Below are 27,511 nucleotides of genomic sequence, written 5' to 3'. Positions count from 1 at the left end.
TTTTTCTATATTGGTCAAATACATAATTTCAAGGTTAATAACTCTTGAGAGTAAAATACGAAGAATATTATTATTTATGTAGTTTTGATTTTGTAAAATGACAAGTATTAAAAATCATCTATTTTTAGTAAGTATGACATATAAATAGGATCAGATGGAGTATATGAAAAGTATCGAACATACTCCTAAATTTGACGCAAATTATTAGTTTCATCTCCAAATTATTGATAGTTTTAAGAACATTCTTTTACTTGAAATTAAACTTAAATACACCTCCGATCTTATAACATGAGAAATAGACTCCTAAATTACCGTCAAGTTTAGAATGTTTTTGATCTCTCGACTTTTTATAATGAATCTCATGCTCTTACAAAAGCTTGAGATCACTTGTCACGTGGGATTGAGGTGTATATAAGTTTAATTAATAGGTATTTTCAATAGTTTAGGATTGAAACTAATGCTAAACTCAAATATTTTCAATACTTTCTCTTATATAAATAGTGCCATAACCTTCCACCCCTTTATTTATCTTAACATCTCTGTCTACACCATTCACATTTCACACTAGTGGTAGAGTAGAGTAGAGCATCAAGTAGTTCCGACCGACAAAGAGGAGAAGAAAAATGGAGGAGGAACAAGAGTATCTTTTCAAGATTGTGGTGATTGGGGATTCTGCTGTTGGCAAATCCAACTTGTTGTCTCGTTTTGCCCGTGATGAATTTGACCATAACTCTAAGGCCACCATTGGAGTTGAGTTTCAAACGCAAGTTGTTGAAGTTGATGGTAAGGAAATTAAGGCCCAGGTTTGGGATACTGCTGGTCAAGAACGTTTTCGGGCTGTCACTTCTGCTTATTATAGAGGCGCTGTGGGTGCTCTCATTGTTTATGACATCACTAGGAGCACTACTTTCGACAATATCAAACGATGGCTTGATGAACTCAACAGTAAGCCCCTTTTGCTTTCTTTGTATTTCTATTTTGTTTTGCCTGATCTGGATTCATTGCTTCCCTACTTTGTTGATTTATGAACTCGAATAGCATTGCAATTCTCCCCCTTTTTGGTTCATGGATTTGTTCATTTGTAGACCAATTAACGCGGGTTCTATCTAGTTCTCAAAAATTTTGGGCATAACTCATCGCTGTTACCTGGAAAAAGTGTCCAGCAATCCCATAGGGAGTATGCATTCTTGATTAACTAAATTGCTTACCCAATTGTTTAGACATGGAAAGTATAAAGGGCTTTTGTCTGATTCTGCGGAAGTAGCAGTTTGTGTACTATTACATAAGTTTTAAGTGTAATAAGCTTGTTATAAGAGTATCAATTGGCAATTGTGCCACGGATTACCGGAAAAGAGTGTCTATTATGCTGTTAACTTCACTCCTGAGCACTGATTTTGTGTGTATGAGCTCATGTCTTACTTCTTGAAGCTGATCATGTTGTAAGTTTGAGGCATTTGTTCATATTATGTGTTTCCTGTTTTGGAGGGAGCTGTTTTTAGGTTGGTGGTTGTAAAATACTTTTGACTTCATTGTGTCAAAACAAATTTTTGCTAGGTATGATTGCGAAAATGTAATGAAACTGGTAAGGCAATTGTGCGTGTGTAGCTTGACGGATTTGAAAATAACTATAAATATACAGTTTCTAGAGAATTAGTTGTATCAATATTTAGGGTGAAGAGATTCCTATTCCAGCCTTCCCTGTGCTTCTGTGTTGAGAAGAAATGCAAACTATAAGTTTGAATTTTGGCATTGCGGAGGCTTTAAGCAGCATTGCTTTAAAAGTTGCTCATCTTCCACGTGAAGTTGTGCTACCAAGAAAATTCTGCTGGAAGTCGTGGACTTGTCTGATTTTCATACAACCGACCCCATCTAGTTTGAATTGAGTTGTTGAAGTGACTAAAATCTGAAGCTCTAACATCTTATGAGCTGATTTTCATACAACCGACCCCATCTAGTTTGAATTGAGTTGTTGAAGTGACTAAAATCTGAAGCTCTAACATCTTATGAGCTAATTTTCAAAAGAATTGCAGATTGAAATTTCCCATAGATAGCATGATGCTATATGTTCTATGTTATTTTATTCAATTGTTCACAGGCTTCACATTAAATATCATCTCGTTAGAAGACAATTTGTCTTAACTCTTATCCCCTCAATATTTGAATCTTCCCGCGCACTACAGCTCTGCACATATACTGCAGTATTCAACATGGTAACTCAAATATTCGAATAAATCCTCAATTGTTCTTCCTGCTATCTTACCGGATGCTCAGATCAAATTTTGTTTCTCTCAACTTGGAATCATACCCGAATTAGTTTTATTGCCTTGCCCTCTTTTTGGAAATTCATCTGACACATCTTGAGTGGTAATGCAGCCCATTGTGATACAACAGTTGCAAGAATGCTTGTTGGGAACAAGTGTGATCTGGAGAATATCAGAGATGTGAGTGTAGAGGACGGAAAAAACCTTGCAGAAGAGGAAGGATTGTTCTTTATTGAAACATCTGCTCTCGACTCTACTAATGTGAAAACAGCCTTTGAAATTGTCATCCATGAGATATACAAAAACTTGAGCAGAAAAGTACTCAACTCTGATTCATACAAGGCAGAATTATCTGTCAATCGGGTTAGCCTTGCCAATGGAACCGACATGTCAAAGCAAAAAACGTCGTGCTGTTCCAGCTAGTTTTGTTCCATAACTCATTATGTTGATCTTTTCTCTCTTTACCTTTATATTCTGCTCTGCCCTCAGTTTAAGCTGGGCAGTTGCTCAAGGGCGTGTCTTGTTTGCATTTAGTTAATTGTTGTATTACTTGCAGTCTTGCAACTAAGGGGAGCAGTACACAATAACCCCAATAGGTTATAATTGTATCTTTACAAGGCTACGAGATAAATATTATTGAGAAATGATTGAGTTTTACATAACTCGTCAAGTTCTAATCCTTCGTTGAGACAATGACCTTGTGATCATGTTAGAAAAACTTTTGCAAGAATGGATTTGTGGCCAAGATTTTGCAGCAAGTTGTGACTTGTGACCAAGGACGGGTAAAACTTCTCGTCACAAAAATGTTAGCATTTCTTGTAAAATCCTTATATCGCCAAATCTGGCTATAAATCTTATGGTATTATGTCAGACTTATGATAATGCATCCTAACAAATGCTACAAAATTTAGCCGGGTCGTTAAAACTTGCTGTGTAAAAAGATTTCCAATACATTTTTTCTTTAAAATTGGTAATTTGGTATACAACCTTTTAATATTAATTCTAACAATCTTCGATGGTTAATCAAACGTAAACCTTCAAAAAATCAATAGACAGTCTTTTTCAACTAGTTTGATCCGATAGGAACATGAGTAGATAAACTAGCAAGAGCGCATCTATAGGTTAAAGATAAGGATTTTAATTTCACCTAGCAGTGAATCACAAAAATGCAGAGGCAAACTCAGGATTACAATTTATTGGATTCAGGTTCTAACCATTGAATCCATCGCCTTATCATAGTTTAACATTTCAGCAATTCCAGTGTGTTCTACATAGACAAATCTGTGTCTTGGCTAATAGTTTTATGGGTTCAACTGAGCCTAGATCTATACTACTAGATCTGCTCCAATAGAGGCCTAAGAAATATATAACAAAGAATCTACTGAAAAATCAATCATCATTAAATATTGTGTAGTCATAAAATTAAAAGAATGGCTACATATCCACGACAGATTTAAGGCAACTAAACCTTCCTATACACCCTAAATAGCCGATCCCACGGGCCACAGCTCCCAACAGAAGATTTTATGGCTTCCTCAAAGAAGAAGCTGCACCCATGACAACAGCTAATACAAGGCCCAAACCAGCACCAAGTGAAGCACCAACAGCCGCAGCATTCAGAGGATTGACCTTTGTCTGGGAATCTTGAATTTCAACTGCTCTCTCCCGAGCCAATTCCACAAAAAGCCTATCTCTGGCGAACTCCTAGAGACAACAAAACCACGCATCTGTGTCATGAACAACTGGGTGGGGGGAGGAGGATTAAGAAGTTCACTTTCAACTCCTTACCAGTAAAGCAGCTTCTTCCTGGCTCCTAAGTACACGGTGGACAAGCTCACACAGAGCAGATACCCCATCAATGGGGAGAACAGCTGCTTTCTTCTGGAAAGGCCTTCGGACTAGTTCAAGTGGAGCAAAAAAAAGCTTTTGGGCACCAAACATCCACTCTGGATCTTTCCCTTCTGTATACCAAGATTGAGGAGCACCAGCAGCACTGGACGTAACATAAGGACATGAATTGACAACCTCAGTTGTGCTAGGAGATGCTTGATATGCCTTCACAACAGCATTAATAGCTACCTTTTGCTGGTGTGCACTGACAGAAAACTTGTTTGTAATGGCAAGTATCCAAGGTATTCCAAGAGATTTTGCCTCATTAAGGAGAAGGCACATGGCAGGTTGTGGTTGCAAGGCATTTGAGTCGTTGTAGCAAGGAATTTTATGAGATAGGTTATGCACAAGTATAATCAAATCGGTTTTCTTATAAAGATCACGAATTCCTTTCCACAGTTCATCCCTGAAATGTGTTGCCTCCATGTTCAGATTCTACAAAACAAAACATAAGGCCAAGACTTTGAGCACTTGAAAAAAATAAAACCAAATAAATCCAAGCAATGACAAATAAAGCAAGCTACCAATGAATACATGACCATCCATGTAGAAAGACAATGTACGTGAGAAGTTTTGTATTTTTTAAGAACTTCCTATTTAGGAACGTTTCCAAGGAAACTTAGCCAACATATCTAAGAAAGATTGCTCGGGCAAAGTTCTTTCCCCTTTCATAGCTCCTCTTCATGATTACCCACTCTCTCCAAACCCTTGCTGCAATAAAATGCTTGCTTCTGGATACTGGAAGATGTATGATGTGTTTTTTGTTTAACTAGGTATGTTTTCCCACTCAAATGGCACCCAAGATATAACTTGCAAAATAATAACTCATGACAGGAATACCAAGCATACATAAATTGATTGAGGAAAAAAATGCAAAATCAAAACTCATATTACAGGAGCAGTGAGCATATAAAAATAGATTACCAGATAAAAGTTTCTCCTAAACAAAAAACTCAAAGTTATGCCAAAACTTTCAAAGGTTTACTTTTTTTTCCTGGAAAAGGTGCATGAAATTACAATTTCCCCCTCAATTATGCAAAATCATCAAACATTATCCCCCATTAATAGTTGGGGTCAAATGTACCCTGTTACCCTGCAGTTACCAAATGAGCTCAACTGCTCAAATATGCCCTTATTCACAGATTGAGTGTTAGTTGGTCCTAATAAGATTTTAAACGTAGTGATTAGCAACTGGGGCTGCCATGTGTCCCCGACATGATAAAATTTCAACCCACCCCTTTCCTTACCAGCTCTCCTCGCCCCTCCAGTCCAACACCTTCATAAAAATAACTGCTGATTCACCACCTCCTTCCACCAATAACCAAAGACAGCCTCCAACTACACGATTTTTAAGAAATAACAAATCAAGAACCCCAAATTTATTCAGCACATTCCTCCTCCTCCTGTAAGCATCTCCAAAATTACTCTATTTCCCAGATTCTGACTTGTCCCAAAAAAGGAAAAAAAAACATCTTTTTTCTTTTGGATTTCAATTTTCATTAAAAATTTCATCTCTGGTTTGGAAATTATTGAAAATTGAAGAGAGTGTGTGGCGACGTGGGAATATAATACTTTATTTGTAAACCCCATTCGGTATGATTGTTTAGTGGAGGAGCAAATTCGAAAAAGGTGAGTTTCTTCTGAATTTAATCCTGAAGCTTGAAGCAAAAATTAGATCAATATAAGCTTCAGGATTATTTTTTTTTCTTTGTCAAAAAAATAATCCTGAAGCTTATATTGATCTAATTTTTGCTTCAGGTTATACATGTCTACATCTGGGTTTTAAGTCAAGGTTCAAGCATTACGCATGGGTTTTTGATAAAGGTCTTGAATATCGACAAACTGGGGTTTTCTTTGACAGATTCAAGTATAATCGAACCTTGATCTGTAGTTAATGGTTTTCAATATCTTTCCTCATTGTTGGAATTTCTTTTAGTTGAAAACGGGATTCTTTCACCTTTCATTGGAATAAGCTGATGATTATAGGCGGTTGAGTAATTCTCCATTTTCTGGAAATCCAATTTAACGAAGGGGAACAGAGGTGCCTACTGGTAGTTGAAGTGAAGGACCAGCCAGGGGGCATTGGAGGAGATGAAAAGTGAAGAGATTAGTGGTGGCTATGGAGGTAAACACGGTGGTCAAGAGGGACTTTTCTTAAGAGAGATTGAAAGTGGTGTTGATGAAGAGGGGGGGGGGGGGCGTCCTTGGGTGGTTTGAGATGGAGTGACAGTTGCGGTTTTTGGAAATCTGTGGGGTTATGGTAAAGGTAGTAGAAAGGTGGAGGAGATCTTTGGTTGGTGGTATCTGGTCTATTGGAGAGGCTGTGGCAGTGGTGGAAAATTGATTTTTGGGTCAATGGGTGGTCAATTTATTTAAGGTGGATTGGAGGAGATGAGGATAGAAGATGGTGGACAGCTATGGGGATGAAATTGAGTTTATCCTATCGTGGGGTTGAAGTAAGGTACCAGCAGTAAAAATGGTGGTAAAGGCTTTGTTTAGATGAAATATCTGAGTATAACTTTTGGCAACAAGGTGACTTTAAGTCTATCAATTTGACCATCTGGACCAACTTTGACTGCATACACCCAATTGACCTGGGCAGGTGTCTCTTATGTCGACTGATGTTACCGTCTTTAAAAACCAGCCATATTCACATACCCAAGTGATGACTTAGATATTTCTGAGGTGTTACCAGTTCCATTATCTGAGATTTAGTCACGATCACTCTTGCATCTTCATCTTCCTCTCCAGTTCCATCCTTTGGGATGCAGTTGTTTGTATCCCAAGGACCCAATCACCTTGAATAATAATATTTTCTTGTGCTTTTTCACATGGTATCAAAGCTAGTGTGAACATTTAATCGTGGTGCATTTCCCAGCGACCAGAAAAAAAATTCGTAACTGTACGTCCTTCCAAAGACTCAGGTTTTTTGCCAGTAACTGTGGTTATTGCACCTCAACCAACAACATTACTTTGCTCACAGAACCCCGGCGACCCAACCCCAGAAAACCCATCATTAATCGACTTCGCACACGCTCTCACACGCCGACAACAACAGGATCTCCGGCGATGCGTCAGTCTATATGGCAAGCGCATGAGACGCTTTTCGATCTCCATCTTCGCAGATCTCTTGTTTTTCTGGGGATCGCGTGGTCAAATCCAACCAGATCCATCCAAGTTCCCGCCAGCTCCAACGATATCCAGCCTTTGCAATTCCCAGCAAGTTCCTGTTTCAGTTTCAATAGTTTTTCTTCATATTGGAAGTCAGTCAGGGCTTACAAGTCTCAGCATTTTCTGGACAATTAGAAAAGCAGACATAGGCACTGTTGGAGGTCAGGTGGGTGTATGCAGTCAGTGTTGGTTCAGATGGTCAAATTGGAAGACTTAAAGTCCCTTATGCTAAAAATATATTTTTCTTTTTACTTGTCGAAGTTGGTGCAGATTTTTGGACTAGCATGACTGTACTACATCCTTATGGAACTGCTGTATGGAGAACTATTAGGAATCTGTGGCCCAAGATCATTAGCAATTCCAAAATCAAGGTAGGTCATGGAGGGAAGACCTTATTTTGGGAGGATATTTGGGTTGGCAATCAAACTTTGAAGACCAGGTTTACTGTTTTATAAAATTTGAACCTACAGAGAAGGGCAACAGTTAATGAGGTGAGAGATAACATAGGATGGAACTTCGGGTTCAGAAGACCCCTAAATGATTGGGAAGTGGGTGAGTTGACAGAACTCAATAGCATCCTGGAACAGTTCCAAGACTTAAATACAAGGGAGGACAACTTAGTCTGGACAAGAGACAGGACGGATAAATTTTCTGTTAAATCAGCTTATAAGTGTTTGCATAGATCTAATACACAACTTGGTAGTTGGCCTTGGAAGATAATATGGAAAGTAAAGATTCCATTCAAGGTAGCATGCTTCACATGGTTACTGGCTAAACAGACTGCTTTAACTCGAGATAATCTTATTAAAAGGGGTCTTCGCTTGTGTTCTAGATGTTTCTTTTGTGGAGCTGAGGCTGAGACAATAAATCATCTCTTTTTTACACTGTAAAGTGACTGAGAAACATTGACAATTTTTTAACAACCTAGGGGGTATCAGGTGGTCAATGCCAAGGAATATTCATGAAGCCTTAGCTTGTTGGAATAGAGATGGCAATCAGTCAGGTCACAAGGGAGAGATGGGAGAGTGTCCCAGCTTGCATATGGTGGACTATTTACTGAGAGGAATCAGAGCTGTTTTTAATATAAGAGTTGTACTTTTCAAATCTTAAAAAAGGACTGTATAGTGCTTTTCTTCTTTGGTGTAAGCATGAATATCCTTTAGAAGCTGAGGACTTTCTTGTGTTTGCGATTACTTATGAGTAAATAGGTGGTGGGTTTTTGCTCTTTTGACTACTACTTCTAATTATTACTGGAATACCCCTTAGGTGTAGTTCCTTGTTTTTATATATATATGTTGCCATTCTCAAACAAACAAAAAAATTAGCAACACATTATTACGAAGGTATTTAAGTCTTCCATACTGAAAGAACCACCCAAAGAAGAGAGATGGAGCACACAAGTTAAAGGAACCTGCAGATTAACTCCAGCTGAATCAGAGTAACACAAGCCACCAGCAATTCCATCTTGAACATCATCATCTGCATTTAGATTTTCAATACTCTCGGTGCGGGCACTTCGGCCTCGATCCAGAATTGCTTTTAAAAGAGAGGTTTTACCAGAGCCCTACAAATTCACAAGTATTAGTTACAAAGAAATCTAAAACTTCATCAAGTCTCAAATCTAATTTAAAACTGATCATACCTCAAGGCCAATCAACCTAACCCTACGGGTTCTCAGATTAACCTCTTTCCAGACAGTAGAAAAATCAGTCGTACAGTATATGACAAAATCATCTAAACCATCTGGGAGTACGAGATTCTTCCCTTCTACCTTGAACACATTTTGCTTTAATTTCGTATCAACATAGGATGAATCAATTGAAGAGAACATAGGTATATCCTCCACCATATGGTGCTTAGGGGGTCGTTTCAGTGGACCTCCAACTAGTACTCGCATATTTTGAACTTCTGATTGTTCCCCATGATCTGGTGAGTGAACAGGGGGTGATGGAAAAGACTCCATGGAGGTTGAACACCTAAATTTAATGTTTTAACAATAAATACAATCTAATCAGAAGAGACATATAATGCATCTCCACAGTGTTTAAGACATTCATTAGGTAAGCAATTCTCAATATTACCATAAGTTACTATACTTTTCTGGTAACCACAACCTATAATATCCATTCAACATGTCATTGGGAGAGGCCGGAAGGAACTGATTCAGGAGCATGATCGAACAGAGAGCTCAAAAAGAATACAAGTAAACTACTTTTTGGAACCTCACTAATCTATCCTTTCCTTACTTTAGATCTTTTTTGGCCTAGTCTTGACTGACCAGGTAGGAGCCAATGGTCTGCCAAGCTGAAGAAGCAGAAACATGATAAAGACTCCAGCATAAAGTCCAACCGCAGAGAACAAATTTGAATAACAATTATGGGACAGGAACGACAAAGAACAAAATGCACTAAGACATGTTTTGGCTCATGTCCAAACTTTTGGTACAAGTCATCTAGAACTTCACCCTAGGCTTTACTGATAATCTTTGTAGCTTACCTCTTAGCTCTCTTATTATGTCTATTTTAATTCTTAAAAATACAAACGTCAAGTCACAATAGGTACACCCCGCCCATCACCTCCACCTTTAAGCATTGCTTATACTCAAAAGGTTTCCATAGAAGACAAGGGCAGGGATAAGAAGTTATACAGGCTAGCCAAGGCGAGATAGGGAAGGACACGTGATCTGGACTTAGTGAAGTGCATTATAGATGAGGACGACAAGTATTGGTGGTGGAGATGGCAGACATACTCCATATCTTGAATGAAGAGGGAGACAGAGGAATTGTGCTGGAGGATTTGAAGCATGCAGAGAGGTGTTGAGGTTGTGGGTAATGGGTATTGTAGGCGTATAAAGGTTGAGGAGGTTAAGGGTGTTGTTCAAGGATGCATAGGGGTAGATCGAAAGGCCAGACAGGTGGAATTTTGGAAGAGCATAGACGGGGTAGGTCTGGAGTGGCTGACTAAGTTGTTTGATGTTGTTTTCAAGACGGCGAAGATGTCCGAAGTATGTAGATTGAGAGTACAACGATTATGTTGTACTAGAACAAGGGTCACATTCGAACTTGTAACAACTATAAGGGTATCAAGCTGCTAAACCACACTATGAAGGTGTGGGAGAGGGTGGTGAAGATAAGGGTGAGGAAGGGCGTGGCTATTTCCAAGAACCAATTCGGATTCATGTCGGGGCGCTCAACTACAGAAGCCATTCATCTCAAAAGGAGAATGGCAGAGCAATATAGGGAGAGGAAGAAGGACTTACACATGATGTCATTGACCTAGAAAAGGCTTACGATAAAGTCCCAGGGAGGGAGATTATATAGAGGTGCTTGGAGGCTAGAGGTGTACATGTGGCGTACAATAGGGTGAAGCAAGGATATCTACGATGAAGCCAAGACCCGATAAGGACAATGTAAGGAAACTTGGAGCACTTCCTAGTTTGTATGGGGTTGCACCAGGGATCAACCCTAAGCCCACCTTTATTTTCCTTGGTGATGGATGCATTGACACGACAAATTCAAGGTGAGGTACCATGGTGTATATTATTTGCAGATGACATAAAGGGTGTTTGGATTGGCTTATTTTAAGTGCTTTTGGGTTTCATGCTCTTCTACTTTTTGTGGTGTTTGGGAAAGATAAAAAGAGTTTTTAAGCACTTACTTTTAGGCCACAAAAGTATAAAAATAAGTCAAAAGCTGGATATTCCCAACTTATGCCTTTTAGCTTGTAAGCTACTTTTAAAAAGTCAATCCAAACACCCTCATAGTTTGATTGACGAGACTCGCGGCGGAGTTGACTCTAAGTTGGAGGTTTGGAGAATAACCCAGGAGTCCAAGGGGTCGTTTGGTAGGATGTATAAGAAAAATACTAAATAGAGTGTATCAGTAATGCTTGCATTAATAATGTTTGTATTAGTAATGCTTGCATTAACTATACATAGAATAATTTTTATACATTGTTTGGTTTGGTGTATTAAAAAACGCGCATTGTATAAAAATATTTATTTACAAAGACACCCTTCACAATAATGCTGGAAAAGATGTAAAAAAGATTTTGAGGGGCAATGAGGTCTTTAACCATGCTAATGCATGCATTGAAACCCCTTGCATTACTAATAACTAGAAATTCATGGTATTAGCAATACTCCTTAACACACAATAGAGTGTATAACTAATGCAAGCTTGCATTAGTTATACATAGCATGAAAAGTGAACCAAACAACGTATTATTAATACATAAAGTTAATACATGTATTATTTTTGCTAATACACTACCAAACGACCCCAAAGGATTTAGATTGAGCAAGACCAAAACTGAATACTTTGAAGTGCAAGTTTAGTGACGTAACACATGAGACTGATGTGGAAGTGAGGCTTGGTGCACTGGTCATCCAAAAGAGAGGTAGTTTTTAAGTATCTTGGGTCTATTATCCAAGGAAATGGGGAGATTGACAAGAATGTCACTCACAGTATTGGTGCCGGGTGGATGAAATGGAGGCCCGCATCCAAAGTCTTGTGTGATGAGGAAATGGCACCAAAAACATGCAAGGCAAGTTCTATAGAGGTGGTTAGACCAACTAAGTTGTATGGGGCAGAGTGTTGGCCAATCAAGAAGTCTCACGTTTAGAAGATGATTGTGGCGGAGATGAGGATGTTGCAATGAATGTGTGGAAATACTTGGAGATATAGAATTAAAAACGATGATATCCGAGACAAGGAGTGGCATTGGTGCAGGACAAAATGCAGGAAGTAAGTTTGAGATGGTTCGGGAATATAATGAGGAGACGCACTGATGCCCCAGTGCGGAGATGTGAGAGGTTGGCTATGAATAGTTTCAAGGAAGGTAGAGGTATACCGAAGAAGTATTGGAAAGAGATGATTAGAGAGGACATGATGTAGTTTTAGCTTATCGAGGACCTGGCCTTAGATAAGGAATGTAGAGGACACGAATAAGGGTAGAAGGTTAGTAAGTAAGAATGCATTGTCTTGTTTGTCTATACTAGTTGTCGTAGTATTACTTTTGTTCTTTGTTTCCAGTTACTATTTGTTGTTTCTTGTACTTCAACTATCATATTATTTCGTTGTAGTATTGTACAGTTACTATCTGTTATTTTTATACTTCTATTACTACATGTTCTTTTTACTTTAGCCGAGGGTCTATCGGAAACAACCTTTATACCTCTAAGGTAGGTAGGGGTAAGGTGTGTGCTCACTCTACACTCCAGACCCCACTTGGTGGGACTACACGGGGTATGTTGTTGTGTTTCCATAGAAGACACATAACACGTTCAATATGGACAATTAAGGATTGATCCAAAAGGTAAGGAAAACAAGCCACTTAAAACACATTGCAAACAGCTCCTATTAACATACATATACAGAAAAACATATGTTTAACCTAGAGGATTCAGCTACAGTGTGTCAAGATCCATTGAAAAGTAAACAGCTACTTCACAAAATAAAAGGTGTCTTACAAAAATCAACTATCAGATAGAAGCTCACAGATGTAAGGAAGTATAACGAAATGGTTAAAATAAAATTTACAAAAATGTCAATAATCATGCACTTATAGCAGGATGTAGGGCGTACCAGCGCCCATTTACTCGGGCTTCAACAAGTGTACACAGATGTAACCCAAAACCAGATATGTCAACTTTAAAAGGATCTGTATTCTTCCCACATGGAATACCGCTCCATCCCAGTGGAACAAGGGAAGTGGCAGTACGGATGACAGGGGACTCCACAATGTGCCCAAGATCAACAGTTCCACCAACAGAAATGCCTAACCATTTCTGTAACTGTGGAAATTGCTGCACTTGTTCAATCCCCAGGAAAGGTATTGTGTCATCGCTCATGCAAAGTTCATAGATTCTGTAAATTGAAATTGAAACACAGTAACCATCCAAAATCATATCGCACCAAGTTAATTAGAAAGAAAAATAAATAAATAGGTATAAATACAAAATATACACAAATAAAAAATAAAAAAGATGCATCTACCACATCATTATTTCTTTCAGGTTTTGGAAAACAAGGGATGAATGAGTATCCCAAGAGAGTTGACTCCACATCCTAAAACATACACTTAAACAAGGGTGTACCTGCCAACAAGTTGCACAGTACTGCAATATGATGAATTACAACATGGTCTCATCATCCCCCCCCCCCCCCCCCCAAACTAAGGAACACAGTTGGAGAAGATATAAAAGTTATCTTACCCGCTCCAATTGATTAGGCTTTCTTAAACATATTCTAGCAATGATTTCATTATTTATTATAGAATAACCTTTCCTTTTGTTGATTTGAGGTAACATAAACTAATCAATAATAGAGAAACAAGGACTAGCAGAAGTGAACATGGGGTGCAAAATGAGTTTAAACATTCAGGAAAAGTATTGCAATATAAATATACATGAGCGGAGAACTATCATGGGGCAAAGCGAACTTGAATGGCGAATAGTGAACAAAAGGTTCTCTTCCTCCCTCTCTCCCACCCTGAACTTATGAATAATAGTGAACAAAAGGTTCCCTCCCTCTAAATCACACAAGGGAACTTTAAGAGCACCCGCAAGGACGATGCAAATTCACACGCAGAATATTCAACCTGGTACCAACTACCTCCCACCAACACAGGTATCATAACTCTGCCCACCAAAGCTTAAGCGGATGGAGAAATCACCAAGTGTTTTTCCACAGGTATTTGAATTTGATCATAAGTCCTCACTGTTCTCCTCCTACTCCATGGATCACTAGACCACCTTAGGGTGAAGAACATGACCACATAATTCTCACCTTTCACAAATAAGCATAGAGGTGGATAAAGCAAACTTATAAATTATAACATGTTACCTCTGAAAACGGAACCTGTATGACTTCATCGAATGTGATTGAAACCTTTCCTTTACTTCAGTAAGTACAGATCTGACCTGGAAATGTCTTTGCCATAAGAAGCAACCAAAATGAGAAACAGCCCGTTTGGATTGGCTTAAAAAAAGTAGCTTTTAAGTCAAAAATAAAAAGTCAAACTGAAATGACTTTTAAGTCAAAAAATAAAAAGTAGTGGGAGACCTACTTTTGGTTTTTGACTTATTTTAAGTCATTTTAAACTTATTTTAAGTCAATTTTACCTTGCCAAACACTTCTTAACTTATTTTAAGTCATTTTTGACTTATTTTAAGTTATTTTTTATATTTGCCAAACATTCCAGAAGTCAAAAACTGACATAAAAGTAGGTTTGACCAACTTTTATGTCAATCCAAACACCCTCTAAAAGTCATCAAACATATCTTTTCATACAGAAAAACAGCCCAGGCAAAAACTTTAAGCAGGGTCTTTTGCATCATGCATGTGGTGGGAGATAAGGGTAAATAGACAATACACTGCCTCTAATGTTTGACTTCACTCATCTTTCCACTGGTTTGAGAGACTTTTTACCTTTTCTTCCTTTACAAGAAGAGGAGGATGAGAGATGATGGCATTCCTACTGAATTTAACCCCAAGAACTTATCAAAAGTTTAAAACTCAAAGGTAGATAGAACTCATACCGATGTCAATTTTGAGTATTCTGCGCCAGATAGAAACTCCACAGATGAATTCTCCAGGAGATAAAGCTGTTGAATTCACATATTTAGCGCACACCAAATAATACTTATCTTCAAGGTAAATAAGTCAAAATAACCAATATGATAAACTTAGTATGAGACCAGTCCATGCTGATATGGCAAGATAGCAAGAACTATGTCTCAACCCCGACTGGGGACTATGACAAAATCCGCTCTATGCATTCTGCTATACTGTATACTCAGGCCTATTTCATTCCATACTGGTGAGTGAATTGTATTTAAAGTAAATTAACAGTTCTCTACAAATAGAAGTTTTCTAGATATCACACTAATCCTTTTCCAGATCAAACGTAAATGTAACACCAACTAAGCTTAATCCTAACTAGTTGGTAAAGACTTAAATGGATAATTTGCTTCTATTGTACTGTGTTCTATTCTTAGTTAATTCAGCACTAATTTTAGAGGAATTGTAGATCTTTTGAGACAACTTTTTTCCATGTGATTTTAGATCTATTTGATCCCCTTTTATCACCTTCAATCACCATGGAGTCTCAAACCTACAAACTGGAGCATTAGAGGTTTACGTAGGTTATGGCCAAATAAATCATATGACCACCTTCTCTCAATATATCCTCTATGTGTGTTACTTGCACCCTTTGTATTATTTCTACTTTTATCCAATTTTTTATGAGGTGTGCATGCTGATCTTAAAAGAAAGAAGTGCAAAAAAGCAACAAGGCTGTAGCACTTGAAGTGAAAAGCAGGTGAAGAAGAGTACGCTTCTCTGAAGTGAATCACACCATTCACGGAAAATTAAAATACACTATAGTATGATAATAATCATATTGTAATTGAATTAACTAATTTTAGCATCATTGCGATCACTGTTAGAATAGAATATGTACACACAATCCTACACAGAATAGGAATAGTTTATAGTCTCCTATTTGGTAAGGAATTGTATTGTAGTGTCTATAAATAGGATTCTCTATGTAATAATTAAAACAACAATTCAATAATATTCTTCTCCAATATTTCTCACATGGTATCAGAGCAATTGTGAGAGAAAAAAAAAATTGCACAGTTTTTTTCTGGTAACCTAGTGGCTGTCCGGGTAATTAATATTTTCCGTCACTGTTTTTCAAAAATTAACACCACCACAAGCTGAGGAACTTCCCGGCGAGCAAACCCCAAATCGTCCCCGCCGGAAACCAGTGCTACACGCACCGTCACGCGCCGCCGGAGGAATTTCTCCGGCGAGTTTTTCGACAATTTTTTTTTTCCTATCTGGGTCGCCTCTTCATTCCGAGGCTGACCATATAATTTTTTCCTGATTCCGACCAATATTTGGTGATCAGATCTACTTTTCCGGTAACAACCTATTTCTTTTCCAGATTCCGACAGAAAAAACAAATCCAGTTTTTTGGCTACTCATTACAGTTTATTATTATTATTATTTTTTATTTTTTATTTTTTTGGCTACATAGTCTAATTTCACAACATGTCTTTCGGGATTGATACTTTTGGCTCCAAGAATATAGGAATTGGAAGTTCAAGCCCTATGATCACTTCAAAACCGTTAATGGGAAGCTCCAACTATTTAGCTTGGGCTTCCTCAGTTGAGTTGTGGTGCAAGGGTCAAGGTGTCCAAGATCACTTAACGAACATTGCTTGTGTTGTAGATGAAAAGGCAAAGGCAAGTGGGGAAGATGCAAAAGCCAAAGCACAATGGGAGAAGGTTGATGCACAATTATGTAGTCTCTTATGGCGATCTATTGATTCCAAGTTGATGCCCTTGTTCCGTCCATTCCAAACATGTTATTCAGTTTGGGAAAAGGCTCGTGCTTTATACACTAATGACATATCTCGATTCTATGATGTGATATCTCGTATGACCAACTTAAAGAAACAAGAATCAGATATGTCCACCTACTTGGGACAAGTACAGGCAGTCATGGAGGAATTTGAAACATTGATGCCAGTCACCACGGACGTGCAAAAACAACAACAGCACAGACAGACATTGTTTCTAGTTCTTACACTTGCTGGACTTCCTACTGACCATGATTCAGTGCGTGATCAGATTTTAGCTAGTCCTACAATTCCTACCATTGATGAATTATTCTCTCGTCTACTTCATCTTGCCGCGCCTCCCAACCACAAAGTAGTTTCATCACCGACCATTGACTCATCTGCTCTCGCATCTCAAACCATAGAAAAACGAGCATATCCATCTATGGAGAATCGACGAGGAGGAGGTTGTCTTGGAAAACCTCGATCTAAGTGTAGTTATTGTCATAAGTCTGGACACACTCCTGACATATGTCATAATTTGCATGGTCCACGACTCAGTTATGATCCTGTTGTTCTAAAGGAATATAATGAGTTACTTCGTAATCGTGCAAGTAAGCAAATATCTCCACAAGAAGCATTTGTTGCTCCGCCTGATCGACATCCCATAATGCTCATATTGCTCAATCAGAATATGATGAGTTTCTTCAATATCAAGCAAGTAAGCAAAGGTCTCCACAAGTAGCTTCGGTTGTTCAACATGATGTTGCAGGTAATTCTTTTGCTTGTGTTTCACAGTCTAATACTCATGGATCATGGATTATGGACTCAGGGCGCTTCTGATCATATTTTTGGTAACAAATCACTTCTGTCAGATATTGTTTATTCACAATCTCTTCCTGCTATTACTTTGGCCAATGGGATACAAACAAAACCAAAAGGGGTTGGAAAAGCCACACCTCTATCTTCTATCACTCTAGACTCTGTTCTTTATGTCCCTGGTTCTCCTTTTAATCTGGCATCTTTTAGTCATTTTGCATGTGCCCTACATTGTAGCATAACTTTTTTTGATGATTTTTTTCTCATGCAAGACCGCAGTACGGGACAGACGATTGGCACAGGACATGAATCACAAAGCCTTTACTATCTTACCTCTTTAATAACAATACCTGCTCTAGACTGAGCAACCTCAATACCTAAGAAATACTTCAGTCTGCCGAGGTCTTTAGTTTGGAAATGCTGAAAGAGATATTGCTTCAAATTAGCGATACCAACTTGATCATAGCCGGTGATAACGATATCATCAACGTAAACAACGTTATTTGGTTGTTTACGTTGATGATATCGTTATCACCGGCTATGATCAAGTTGGTATCGCTAATTTGAAGCAATATCTCTTTCAGCATTTCCAAACTAAAGACCTCGGCAGACTGAAGTATTTCCTAGGTATTGAGGTTGCTCAGTCTAGATCAGGTAATGTTATTTCTCAACGCACGTATGCTTTAGACATTCTTGAGGAGACAAGAATGATGGGATGTAAACCTATTGACACTCCTATGGATCTGAATGTTAAACTCCTCCCAGGACAGGGGGAGCAACTCAATAATCCTGAGAGGTATAGACGGTTGGTTGGAAAGTTGAATTATCTCACGGTGACTAGACCGGACATCTCTTTTCCTGTGAGTGTCGTAAGTCAGTTTATGACTTCTCCTTGTAATAGTCATTGGGATGCAGTTGTTCATATTCTGCGATATATAAAGTCAGCTCCTGGTAAAGGACTACTCTTCGAGGATCAAGGCCATGAGCATATCACCGGATATACAGACGTTGATTGGGCAGGATCACCCTGTGATAGACGTTCCACATCCGGATATTGTGTTTTAGTAGGAGGTAATTTGGTGTCATGGAAGAGTAAGAAACAAAGTGTGGTTGCTCGATCTAGTGCAGAAGCAGAATATCGAGCAATGGCTGTAGCAACTTGTGAGCTAGTTTGGATCAAACAGTTGCTTGGAGAACTGAAGTTTGGAGAAATCGGTCATATGGAAATTGTGAGTGATAATCAAGCAGCCCTTCATATCGCATCAAATCCAGTGTTTCATGAGAGGACTAAGCACATTGAGATTGATTGTCACTTTGTCAGAGAAAAGATACTCTTAGGAGATATTGTTACTAAATTTGTGAAGTCAAATGATCAACTTGCAGATATCTTCACCAAGTCCCTCACCGGTCCTCGTATTAATTACATTTGTAACAAGCTAGGTACATATAATTTGTATGCACCAGCTTGAGGGGGAGTGTTAGAATAGAATATGTACACACAATCCTACACAGAATAGGAATAGTTTAGTCTCCTATTTGTTAAGGAATTGTATTGTAGTGTTTATAAATAGGGTTATCTATGTAATAATTAAAACAACAATTCAATAATATTCTTCCCCAATATTTCTCACAATCACTTTGTGTCATTCTCTGGAAGACACACTTCTCTGCAGGGCATGGTCTTACCTCCTAACTTCACATCTTTCATCATTTTAAGGGACAAAGGGATGACTTCTAGGAATACTGCCTGCACATGATAATGTCCGTTTTTATAGACTTAGATCATTAAGCCTTTTTACCGCCCTATGCTAATGTACATAGTATATATCATGGAGATGCTTGGTGTCACTACTCCAAGATGGAATGCAACCCTACCACATTGCCCAAGCTTAAAACATGGAATATTCACCCAATCCAAAAGACAAAATAGAGAAAAGCAACTAGAAAAATCAATAACAAATACAACAAGTTTAAGACTTCCACATGCATAGAACTATGACAAGATATAATACTCCCTCATTTTTATTCTATAAATCAGTGTTTGACACTTTGACTGGGTAAATAAGTTTAAGAAAGAAACAAAGATTTGTGTGCATATCAAAAGTACCCTTATAACTTGTGGCATTAGACCTGCCATGATATTTCTATGACTTTTAAAGTATGACATTAAGGGTAAAAAAGAAGTTCAAAGTAAAGAATTCTGATAATTAAGCTGGATAAATTTCTGCATTAAAACCACTCAGTTCTCCATATTAGTAAATGGAGAACCAGTTGGTTTTTTTCCAGCAGAAAGAGGCCTGAGACAAGGGGACCCACTATCCCCCTTTCTCTTTATCTTAGCCATGGAAGGTTTGGACAGGTTGATGAGAGTTGCTTCTCAGAATAACTGGATAAGGGGCTTTTCCATAAAGAACAGGGTAAATGATACAATTGAACTAACATATCTTTTGTATGCAGATGACACATTGGTATTCTGTGAAGCTGAGCATGAACAAATTTGCTACTTAAGAGTGATCCTGGTGGTCTTTGAGGCTTGCTCAAGATTAAAAGTAAACTGGAGAAAGAGTAGCATTTTTCCAATTAAGGAAGTGCAACAGATTGAGGATCTTGCAAGTATTTTGAAGTGAAAGATAGAGAAGCTCCCAACAGTTTACCTTGGTTATGCCTTTGGGCTCCGAGCACAAAGCAGAAAAAATTTGGGATGGCATTATTGAGAAAACAGAGAAGAAATTGGCTATATGGAAATCTCAATACCTATCTCTGGGAGGTAGAGTTACACTAATTAACTCAGTTCTGGATTCTTTACCCACTTATGTGTTGTTCCTCTTTTCTATTCCTAGTAGGATAGTGAAGGTTTTAGATGCACTCAGAAGGAACTTCTTATGGCAAGGGAACAAGATAGAAAAGGGATTCAACCTGGTGAAATGGTCTGTAGTACAACAAAGCAAGAAAAATGGGGGGCTGGGAGTGAGGAATTTAAAAGTTCATAACAGGAGCCTCCTCTCAAAATGGTTGTGGAGATATAATATAATCAGGAGGAGCAGGCTCTATGGAAAGAGATAATAAATCACAAATTTGGGCAAGAGGACTTCTGGTGCACTAGTGAAGTTAATGAAACTTATGGGGTTGGGATGTGGAGGACCATCAGAAACCTTTGGGAGAGTCTAAAGAACAACTCACAGATTGTGGTGGGCAGAGGAGACAAAACAAAGTTCTGGTTAGATGCTTGGTGTGGAAATGGGATTGTGAGGGACTTGTTCCCTATTATTTTCTCAATATGCACAAATACCAACAGCAAGATAGAGGAGATGTGGTCACCACAAGGTTGGAATTTAATATTTAGAAGACTACTAAATGACTGGGAGATTGATGGAATGGTGGAGTTTTTAGGCTTGATTGGTGGATTCCCAGGTACTACTCTAGAGCCAGACAGATTAGCATGGGGACATCACAAAGATGGGGTATTTTCTGTGAATAGATTATACAACTGGGGCTTAAAAGAAGTGCAGGAAGATCCATCGGACCTTGGAACACAATATGGAAAAGTGTGGCTCCTGCCAAGGTGAAGTGCTTCACTTGGTTGGTTGCTAGGAAAAAATGTTTGACTCATGAGGCAATGCAGAAGAGGCGCATCAACATAGTATCCAGATGCCTCCTTTGTAAAGAAGCTCTGGAGACTAACAAACACTTATTCATGCACTGTAAGGTAACTGCTCAGGTGTGGGCTCTGTTTACAAGCATAGCCAATGAATATTGAACTATGCTGAACATACCTCTGACCTTTTTTTGATAATAAACATACCTCTGACCTTCTTAGTTGCTGGATCAAAAGGAGAGGCAGCAAAAGTCAGAAAAGATGGTGGAGAACAGTTCCAGCATGTATTTGGTGGATTATATGGAAAGAAAGGAATCAGAGAATTTTTGAAGGAAAGGAGTGTACAATACAGAAGGTCAAATGGAAAGTAATTACTACTTTAGGTTTTTGGTGTAAAGAACATTATATAGAAGAGGAGTCCCAATTAGTGGACTTCATAGGTTCTCTGTAAGTATTTCTTTTTAGTTTTTTTCCCTTTCTTGTAACAGTTTTTTGGAGGTGGCCAGCATAGCCCTTAATGCTGAGGAATACAAAAAGTTACCGGTTTCACAAAAAAAGTAAAGAATTCTGATAATAAAAATGTTTTAATTCTTTTTGGAATCAGCTAAAAAGGAAAGGGTACCATATAAAATGGAACAAAAAGAGTAACAGATTACAAGAAGGCAATTGAAGAATAAGGAAAACAGAACAACAAAGAAACAGTATAAGATTATAAGTCATGTATCAGGAGTATAGACAAGAAAACTGCAGAAAAAGCATAATAATTCATGCATGTAATAATCAGTACAGAATAAATCACCAAAAAAGTAAAATAGATGGGAAATCAACCTGACCGAATGGTACATACAACGGTAAGTAAGGCATGCGACGCCACCCCTTCTTGTCCCCATTGTTGATATTACTTTCAGCTACAGATTTACCCAGATTACCTTCACCAAGAATATCTTGATCTGTAGGCAATGGTCGGAGAGAAATGCCATCAGAACCTTCTTGAATTTCAAGAGACTGAGGGGTATCAGCTATATCATTGACTGATGGCATTGGATCAGAATCAGTAGGCGTCTCGAGAGGTTCAACTTTCTTTCCTCTGTATCTATACAACTGCTTCCTAACACCTTCTAAAGGCACAAGTCTCGAAAGCCTCCAAAAGGAATTCTGCACTGGACCTACACCCAACACCAGTTGCTCTCCTTCATCATCTTTTGCTATTTCAGTTTTCTGCTTCAGTAGCGACAATTCACTAGATTTTGACATAGATACAGAAGCTCCACCATCAGAAGGTATTGGCAGAGACCGTGCATTATAATGATGAAAATAAGCAGGAGATAAGATGCGGGGCACCAGATCTTCAGGAATACAGTAGGTTTTGAAATAATGCTGCCAACCTTTCTCATTCACATAGCTGGAGAGAATCAAGTAAGATGCCAGAAACTACGTTTTGAAAAAAACAGAGAATAACAAGAAAGATTAATATCAAACTCACTCTCTCAATGCGGCATTTCCCACTGGTGGTTGGGAAAACGTGATACACTTCACCTGAACTTTTTCATTATCTTTTGATGAAGCAGCAAAAACCCTCAGAATTGCAAGGGTCGCTAAGACTGCTACCTGTAAAGATAACACCTAAATCAATTTTTCCAAACAAAACAACAGACACACATACTATGACACGAGCAAATGTCGCGGATTCAGAAAAAGCTAACTTACTGCTCCACCAAGTGAATGCCCACATAATACTAGTCTGCATTTCTTTTTCTGGGCAAGCCTGTAAAGCTCCAATGCAGGTATGCCTTTAGCACGTGCCATGAAACCCTAAGGACAGTAGCTGCCAAAATTTAAGGAGCAAAGAAAGAAAACTGGAAACTCGAAGAAACAATGTGTACGTGTATGTGAGAGAGGGGCATGCGAAAATGACATGCAAATGGGAGCTCTAATACCCTATGAGCAGCAGGTTTTTGAGTCAGATTTGTTGGCCTAGACTTAGATTCCAAAAGTTTAGAGTGACTCTCTCTGTTGCTCCTTTGAGTGTCCACCTGACCAGACTCAATAGGTTCAAGTCCATGAATATCTTCAACAGCATCCTCGTGGAATAAGGCACCTTGAAATATATTCACATCAGCCATGACATCCCTTCATAATCGGAAAAAAAGGCATAAAAGAAAATGAAAGTGTAAAGAACTTATGTCACAACACAAGAAATACAGATGCATCTGAACTAGAACAAACATGCAAACTTACTTATATTGTTTGGTCCCAATAAAGGAAGCAAATAACGTATCTCCTGCTTCCGCCAAAAGATACCTATAAAAGAAAAGGCAAAATAGGAAAAGAAAAACACTGAGATGCAAGAGAAATAGTGTAGCTTCCATGTCAGCAAACCTCACATATCAAAAACAAATCTTTTTGTTTTTTTTTTGTTGCTTGGCAATGCATTAAACAAAATATATGGTCAGAAAATGCAACAAAAGATAACTGCAAAAAGATGGTAATTGATTTTAATTTTTTTTTGAAAATGCAAAGAGATGGTAATTGATCTTGAATTGAATTTTGAGAAATCAATTCTCGTAATGGGAAACAGCTTTTTTAGGTTACCAGCTACATCACTAACACACCAGGAACCATCATCCTTCCCCCTCCCTTACCTACTCAACAACCCACTGGGGTAGCAGGGCCACACAAAGTGGAAAGGGAAGATTGCAAGCAGGTGTAGATGTCAAACAGGAGTGAGAAAAGTGGGGGCCACGGAGATAAATTGAATTATTCGATTTCATCTGTCTACGAGGAATCTGAAATAAGATTGAAACATCCATTACTACCTGATTTCTCTATCGCAGAAAAGAAGTTCAAAATATATTATGTTAAGCACTCACGGATGAACATGTTTTCATCAAACTTTGAGCAATGAATATTATAGATTGGATGAAACATAACACTTACGATGCACATCAATCATCTTCCTGGCATTCTTATCATAAACCTCTCCATGTTATCCGGATTCCGGAAACAGGCACAACTATCCAAGTAAAACACAGAACCATGTGCAGTAACTTTTGCAACACAGATTTGTTTGCATGACAACCACTACCAGTTCTCACATCTTATGAAGCCACTGAATGCTCAACCCTTCAACTTATCAATAATTTACAAATAAACAAACCATCTTATCCAGCTAATTATATAATAACGGCTCTAACCAGTCAATTCCAACTCAAAATACCACTGAGACGGGAGAAAGAAAAAATAAAAATGAAAACAATAATGTGATTACTATGATCTAAAAGAACCTGTGTGGAACATGATCTGAAGAAGGTTGAATGCGCTCTAAGGAAACAACTTCTCCTCCGAAGTCGGCCTTAAATTTATTCACTGCCCGCACCATTTCAGCTTCAGGTCTCTGTCATGAGAGGATGTTACATTTTTAAGCAACAAAAATGGTCTACGACTACTTCAATATTTTTCATTTGAAACTGATCAAGATAAATATTTTTCAGTTTGCCCCATTGTGGCCTCTATCTGCTGTTTCTTTTTTTAGAATTCATTATATTAAAATAAGCACTAGGGTAGTGACACAACCATATTTACAGGGAAAGAGGAGAGCATAACCAGTTAATGTAATCTAACAATTACAGAGCGCCTATCCGATTTACTAATGATTCAACCTCCTCTACAAAACCTTCTATACACCAAAAGTAAAACAGTAGAAAGCACTTCATTTCAAGATTCTGTAAGGAGCTGCCTCTGTTTTCAAAAAAATTCTAGAGTTTGTCTCCTTCCGTATTGTCCACCATATGCAAGCAGGAACCAATTTACACCATTTCTTCTGTCTGACCATGCCCCCCATTATAATTCCAGCTCCTTAATAAGTCACAAGTGTTAAGAGAGCATACGCCATTTGAGACCCACAATGTTCTTTTTTTTTATGACAATTTGAGACCCACAATGTTAAGGAACAGCTTCCACAAAAGGACAATGAAGAAATAAATGGCTATTGGATTCTGATTCTGAGCCACATAGACAGCATTTAGAGCATAAATGAAAACCCTTTCTTGTCAAATTCTCTTGGGTTAGAAGATGACTCTCTTGCCACCAACCAAGAGAAGCGTAAAACCTTTTATATTTGAAAATCTTGCATGAGAAAGAACATGATTACAAATTTATCGGAGCTCAGATAGCATGAAAAATAAGGAGCTCCTTGGACATGTTGAGCAGCTGATGTGATTCAGGTGTGCATCCACTTGTCTTTGCATACCTTCATGATAAGTATGAAGCTTTTATTTTTCTTACAACAGTTTCCTAATGAATGCTAAGTCCTAAAACTAGGTGCATTGTAGGTTAGATACTTTTCTTTTGAGTAGAGGTGTAGAGCTAGATACTTCTACTCTCTTAGGTGACAATTTGTGAAGCACTAAGGTACACAGGCTTTATCTTCAATAGAGTAATGCTAATAAAGTGCACATATTAATTGCTACAGACACACTATTTATGAATATGTTGGTAAATAAAATGGAAAAGTGAAAAATAATGGTGCTTCATGTGCCAGATGATCGGGAGAAGACAAGGACCATTTACTAGTGCACTGCAAGTTGCACCCAATTGTGGTAGACTGTGTTGGAACTTGGAACTGATCTGGCATGGAGTGGACAATGTTGGATTCAATTTGAAGGGCTTGCTACACAACTGGAGAGAAGAAGATACAGGGAATCAATGTAGCCCCATTAGCTCTCATGTGGGTTCTTTGGAAGAAAAGGAACATGAGAACTTTTGAAGGGTAGAAATAACTTTGTACATTCGGGAATACCCTCCTTCTGTTGGTTAATTTTTGTTACATGCACGAAGTGCTTGTTTGTATAAATTGGGAATCTCCTAGAGAACTGCAAATTTGTGCATGTTCTCTGTTTTTTAGTATATTGAATTATTGATTGTATATGGAGTTTGTATATATCGGAAACAGTCTCTACCTCACAAGGGTAAGGTCTATGTTGTTGTTGTCAAAAAGTAAAAACAGATGTTAAGTATAAGAAATAGATCTTTAATCTGAATTAAAACTTAAAATTTCATAGTTTGTATTATACCGCTTGTACACAGTTTGTCCCAAATCAATAAGATTATTACTTTATCAGAAAAAAGATAGTAAGAATTTAGTACAAAAAAGCTAATCGTTAATCTGAATTAAAAACTTAAATTGCATAGATGTATCCTAATCATAAATTTGCAATAGTTCTGGACTTGATTAGCATGGTTTTTACTTCATATATTCTACTTAGTTGGAATTTTATCACTTCCTTGGTTCATATAGCATTGTTTGTGTTTACAATTCTTTTTGCATTATATATGAATACTTTTTTATTTTTCTTCATCAGCACTTTCTTCACTAAAATCACTCTTTAATTGTACTTCACACTTAAAGCACTGCATACGATTGGAGCTTTTATATCCTTTTTGCCTTTGAGACACCTGTTAAGTCGGGGAAACACTAGCTGGAGCCGCAAAGCACATCATTCTATAATTGGATGTTTCCATTGTGCTATGAACGGATATTTCCAAAGATATGGTAAGATATGGTTAAGAATTCTCGCAGATAACTGCATCTGCATCACTTCTTCTGTCGAAGTTGTGTCCTCCAAGTGATGACTACAACTATTCATTTAAACTTACTTGTCTTCATTGTCCCATTTCTTACAAGAGACATTCTGATGTGAATATCAATCTATTAGAGCTCAATTAGAAGGTAAGCAAAGAGGAAGTTCTTCGAATACTTTCAATATTAATGTGTTGTGAGCTTTCATGCGGAAAGAGTGTGAGTGTTTTACTTTTCTGATAAAGTGTCTTAATTTTTAACTTTTCTCCCACAGTGATTGCTCTTAAGGGTTAAGTTATTTATGATATTGATACTGCTGCTATCATCTGGGCATGTCAGAGTGAAGTGTAACTATATTAGAACAGGTTAGTTATGAGAATTCAAAGGCCAAAAGTGAACATTCGAGTAAAGGAAATCAAATTTACCTTATATACGCATTCAGAAAGCACCATGCAACAAAGGATATCTTGCAAGTCAGCGACAGATTCAACTTTAACAGCGTGACAGAGATCCTGAAGTTGCTTCTTCCTCCTCTTGAATTCATCCTCCATCAGCTTCCTCTGCTCTCTGGCATCGACCCAAGGCCACCGCACAACCATCTTCCATTGCTGTGGCCAAGTGATTTTCAACATCTTCGATTTTTTGCCTCTGATCCATGATTCAACTCTGCGTTGTAAAGACTCCATTGTTCAGGAACCCTAATCACACTTTAATTAACCGCCAGGACAATGGCGTCTCTGTTGAAGAATATCTCGGCGGCGGAATGTGCTTCCAGTTGCGTGTAAACTCCCGATTGTGATGCCGAATCAGAATGTTATCGTTAACGCATATGCCCAACACTAAAAAAC

The 27,511-nt window shown here is 38.1% G+C and overlaps 2 protein-coding genes across 3 annotated transcripts; one reads left to right on the top strand and one right to left on the bottom strand.

Moving 5' to 3' along the window:
* The first annotated feature begins 466 nt into the window (after positions 1-466).
* Positions 467-2,874, top strand: LOC125830652 (ras-related protein RABA5b). Its single transcript, XM_049509825.1, has 2 exons — positions 467-945; positions 2,374-2,874. The coding sequence occupies exons 1-2, from the start codon at positions 624-626 to the stop codon at positions 2,682-2,684; spliced, it is 633 nt and encodes a 210-aa protein (XP_049365782.1). The 5' UTR covers positions 467-623; the 3' UTR covers positions 2,685-2,874.
* Positions 2,875-3,629: 755 nt separating this feature from the next.
* Positions 3,630-27,511, bottom strand: LOC125830627 (uncharacterized). Of its 2 annotated transcripts, none has more exons than XM_049509801.1 (14): positions 27,089-27,511; positions 24,370-24,479; positions 23,324-23,386; positions 23,023-23,215; positions 22,793-22,897; positions 22,569-22,693; positions 21,914-22,487; positions 14,863-14,928; positions 14,168-14,244; positions 12,908-13,189; positions 8,965-9,298; positions 8,734-8,886; positions 4,050-4,586; positions 3,630-3,965 (listed from the first exon to the last, which is right to left on the bottom strand). In XM_049509801.1, exons 1-14 carry the CDS (start codon positions 27,347-27,349, stop codon positions 3,786-3,788), a joined length of 3,060 nt encoding a protein of 1,019 aa, XP_049365758.1. In that variant the 5' UTR covers positions 27,350-27,511; the 3' UTR covers positions 3,630-3,785. The 2 variants fall into 2 exon arrangements, with proteins under 2 accessions (XP_049365758.1, XP_049365759.1); XM_049509802.1 differs by lacking the exon at positions 27,089-27,511 and adding an exon at positions 23,728-23,871 and having other exon boundaries at positions 24,370-24,481.

Source organism: Solanum verrucosum, unplaced genomic scaffold (assembly GCF_900185275.1).
Source record: "Solanum verrucosum unplaced genomic scaffold, falcon-dt-bn FXZP01000297.1, whole genome shotgun sequence".
Lineage (NCBI taxonomy): Eukaryota > Viridiplantae > Streptophyta > Magnoliopsida > Solanales > Solanaceae > Solanum > Solanum verrucosum.
Note: the sequence above shows the minus strand (reverse complement) of the source record. Positions and strands in the feature narration are given on the sequence as shown.

Coding starts and splice junctions, on each gene's coding strand:
- LOC125830652 (XM_049509825.1), top strand. CDS start 624: ATGGAGGAGGAACAAGAGTATCTTTTCAAGATTGTGGTGATTGGGGAT. Junction 946..2,373: donor ATGGCTTGATGAACTCAACA/GTAAGCCCCTTT, acceptor GTGGTAATGCAG/CCCATTGTGATACAACAGTT.
- LOC125830627 (XM_049509801.1), bottom strand. CDS start 27,349: ATGGAGTCTTTACAACGCAGAGTTGAATCATGGATCAGAGGCAAAAAA. Junction 24,480..27,088: donor TTTCTGAATGCGTATATAAG/GTAAATTTGATT, acceptor CTCTCATGACAG/AGACCTGAAGCTGAAATGGT. Junction 13,190..14,167: donor TACAGGTTCCGTTTTCAGAG/GTAACATGTTAT, acceptor TTCAATTTACAG/AATCTATGAACTTTGCATGA.